This window comes from Austrofundulus limnaeus, unplaced genomic scaffold, assembly GCF_001266775.1.
Source record: "Austrofundulus limnaeus strain Quisiro unplaced genomic scaffold, Austrofundulus_limnaeus-1.0 Scaffold1840, whole genome shotgun sequence".
Taxonomy (NCBI): Eukaryota; Metazoa; Chordata; class Actinopteri; order Cyprinodontiformes; family Rivulidae; genus Austrofundulus; species Austrofundulus limnaeus.
In genome coordinates, this window is record NW_013954242.1 from 40,090 (window position 1) to 43,202 (window position 3,113).

The 3,113-nt window shown below is 50.5% G+C and overlaps 1 protein-coding gene across 1 annotated transcript in view; it reads left to right on the forward strand.

The window, feature by feature from the left end:
- Window positions 1-3,113, forward strand: part of dhcr24 (24-dehydrocholesterol reductase) — a 14,665-nt gene that overhangs the window by 814 nt on the left and 10,738 nt on the right. Inside the window, exon 3 of the mRNA XM_014033781.1 lies at window positions 633-738. Coding sequence (XP_013889235.1) covers window positions 633-738 — 106 coding nt within the window. The remainder of the gene's footprint in view (window positions 1-632; window positions 739-3,113) is intronic.

Below are 3,113 nucleotides of genomic sequence, written 5' to 3' on the forward strand. Positions count from 1 at the left end.
GGACAGTGGGTCTCAGGTAGAACAGATGGTCTCAGGTAGGACAGAGGGTCTCAGGTAGGACAGAGGGTCTCAGGTAGAACAGAAGGTCTCAGGTAGGACAGAGGGTCTCAGGTAGAACAGAGGGTCTCAGGTAGAACAGAGGGTCTCAGGTAGAACAGAAGGTCTCAGGTAGAACAGAGGGTCTCAGATAGGACAGAGTGCCTCAGGTAGGACAGAGGGTCTCAGGTAGAACAGAGGGTCTCAGGTAGGACAGAGGGTCTCAGGTAGGACAGAGGGTCTCAGGTAGAACAGAGGGTCTCAGGTAGGACAGAGGGTCTCAGGTAGGATAGAAGGTCTCAGGTAGGACAGAAGGTCTCAGGTAGAACAGAAGGTCTCAGGTAGAACAGAGGGTCTCAGGTAGGACAGAAGGTCTCAGGTAGAACAGGGTGTCTCAGTTAAATTAAAACATGTTCACTGGTTTATATTTTGCTAACAACAGGGTCTGAAACTGGTCTGTTTGATCAGCTCCTTTAGCTGTGGCGGCCATCTTTAACGGTCAGGACGTACCTGTTGTCAACCTGTTAGTTACTGTCAGAGGGGCAGGAGTCAGGACGAGTCGTCTCTTTACCTAACCAGGACGTTTTGTCTTGCAGGTGGTCAGGGTGGAACCGCTTGCTAACATGGGTCAGCTGACGGCTCTCCTCAGCTCCATTGGCTGGACCCTGCCGGTGCTGCCGGAGCTGGATGACCTCACTGTGGGTAGGTGAGCTGGGAAACGTCCTGGACATGCATCATACGGGGTTACGGCCATTTGCTCATGAAAAAAGAGCAAATCTTAAAAATGTTGAGATTCATTTCAGAAATTGTCAAGAAAAAAATAGGAAATTCTCTTATTTAGAAAAGTTGTAAATTTGTGAGCAAAACTTTAATGATTAAAGGCAAGACAATTTCGAAATTAAACTAAATATTTTTTGACATTGTAAAGCCAGAAGTTTACAAAAAAAACCTAAAGTTTTAAAGGTAATTACACCTATATTTATACAACCTTGAACATCTGCTGTAGTTTAAAACTAAAACATGTTTACTCTTCAAACCTGGACTAGATTATTCTGTACTGAAGGTCGAATATTTAAAACTAAGTGTGAGATTTGTGAAACATCAATGAAGGATGATTTCAGCACGTTTTACTCATTTTATGAACAAATAGGAGAGGAGAGAATTACTGACTGAATCAACAGGACCATCAAAACAATCACGTGTGAAAACACACACACACACACACACACACACACACACACACACACACACACACACACACATACACACCAGCTCTGGCACCGGTTCTACAGGGACCTAACAGCCCGTATCAACGGGCCTGGTACCCCATACTCCTGGAGTACCCCTCACAAGAGTCCCAGAGGGACACGGTCAAACCCTTCTCCAGGTCCACAAAACACATGTAGACTGGTTGAACTCCCATGCACCCTCCAGGACCCTGCTGAGGGTGTAGAGCTGGTCCACTGTTCCACGACCTGGACCAAAACCACACTGCTCRTCCTGAATCCAAGATTTAACTATCCGACGGACCCTCCTCTCCAGGACCCCTGAATAGGCCTTACCAGGGAGGCTTAGAAGTGTGATCCCCCTATAGTTGGAACACACTCTGCAGTCCCCGTTTTTAAATAGGGGGACCACCACCCCGGTCTGCCAATCCAGGGGAACTGCCCCAGATGTCCACGCAACATTGTAGAGTCACATCAACCAACACAACCCCACAACATCCAGAGCCTTAAGGAACTCCAGGTGAATCTGATCCACCCCRGGCGCCCTGCCACCGAGGAGCTTTTTAACCTCCTCAGTGACCTCAGCACCAGAGATTGGAGAGTCCGACCCAGGGTCTTCAGGCTCTGCTTCCTCATGGGAAGACGTGTTGGTGGGAAAAGATGTGTCGGTGGGATTGAGGAGGTCTTCAAAGTATTCTGCACACCGACCCACAATGTCCCGAGTTGAGGTCAGCAGTGCACCATCCCCACCATAAATAGTGTTGGTGGTGAACTGCTTTCCCCCTCTGAGCTGCCGTATAGTGGATCGGAATCACCTCGAAGCCGTACAGAAGTCTTTTTCCATGGCCTCTCCGAACTCCTCCCATGCTTGAGTTTTTGCTTCAGTGACCACTGGAGCCGCAATCTGCTTCGACTGCCGATACCTGTAAGCTGCTTCCGGAGTCCCACAGGCCAAAATGACCAGATAGGACTCCTTCTTCAGCCTGACAGCATCCCTCACCAGCGGGTTCCAGGGTTGCTGCCACGACAGGCACCGACAACCTTACAGCCACAGCTTAGGTAAGACGCCTCGACAATGGAGGTATGAAACACGACCCACTTGGACTCAATGTCCCTACACGTAGGGAGGCTATCCTCACATTCACCGGGGTGAACCCCAACGTACAGGCACCAAGATGGGGGGCAATAAGTATGTCCACTCCTGCTCCGCGCCTCAGCATGGGCAACTCCAGAGTGGAAGAGTGTCCAACCCCTCTGGAGGAGACTGGTTCCAGAGCCAGAGCGGTGCGTCGAGGTGAGTCCAACTATATCTAGTCAGAACCTCTCAACCTCACACACCAGCTCAGGCTCCTTCCCCACCAGAGAGGCGACATTCCACGTCCCAAGAGCCAGCTTCAGTAGCTGAGGATCGGACCACGAAGGTCCTTGTCTTCGACCACTGCCCAACACACATTGCACCCGGCCCCTATGGCCCCTTCCACAGGTGGTGAGCCCATGGGAAGGAGGACCCATGTCTCCTCTTTGGGCTGTGCCCGACCGGGCTCCATGTGTGAAAGACCGGCCACCAGGCGCTCGCCAACGTGTCCCACCTCCAGGCCTGGCTCCAGAGTGGGGCCCCGGTGACCCACGTCCGGGTGAGGGAACTCTAAGTCCATTTGTGGTACTCATCATGAGAGGTCTTTGAGGAGCACTTTGTCTGATCCCTCACCTAGGACCTGTTTGCTTGGGTCCCCACTGAGGGCATGAAGCCCCCGACGACATCTATCTATCTATCTATCTATCTATCTATCTATCTATCTATCTATCTATCTATCTATCTATCTATCTATCTATCTATCTATCTATCTATCT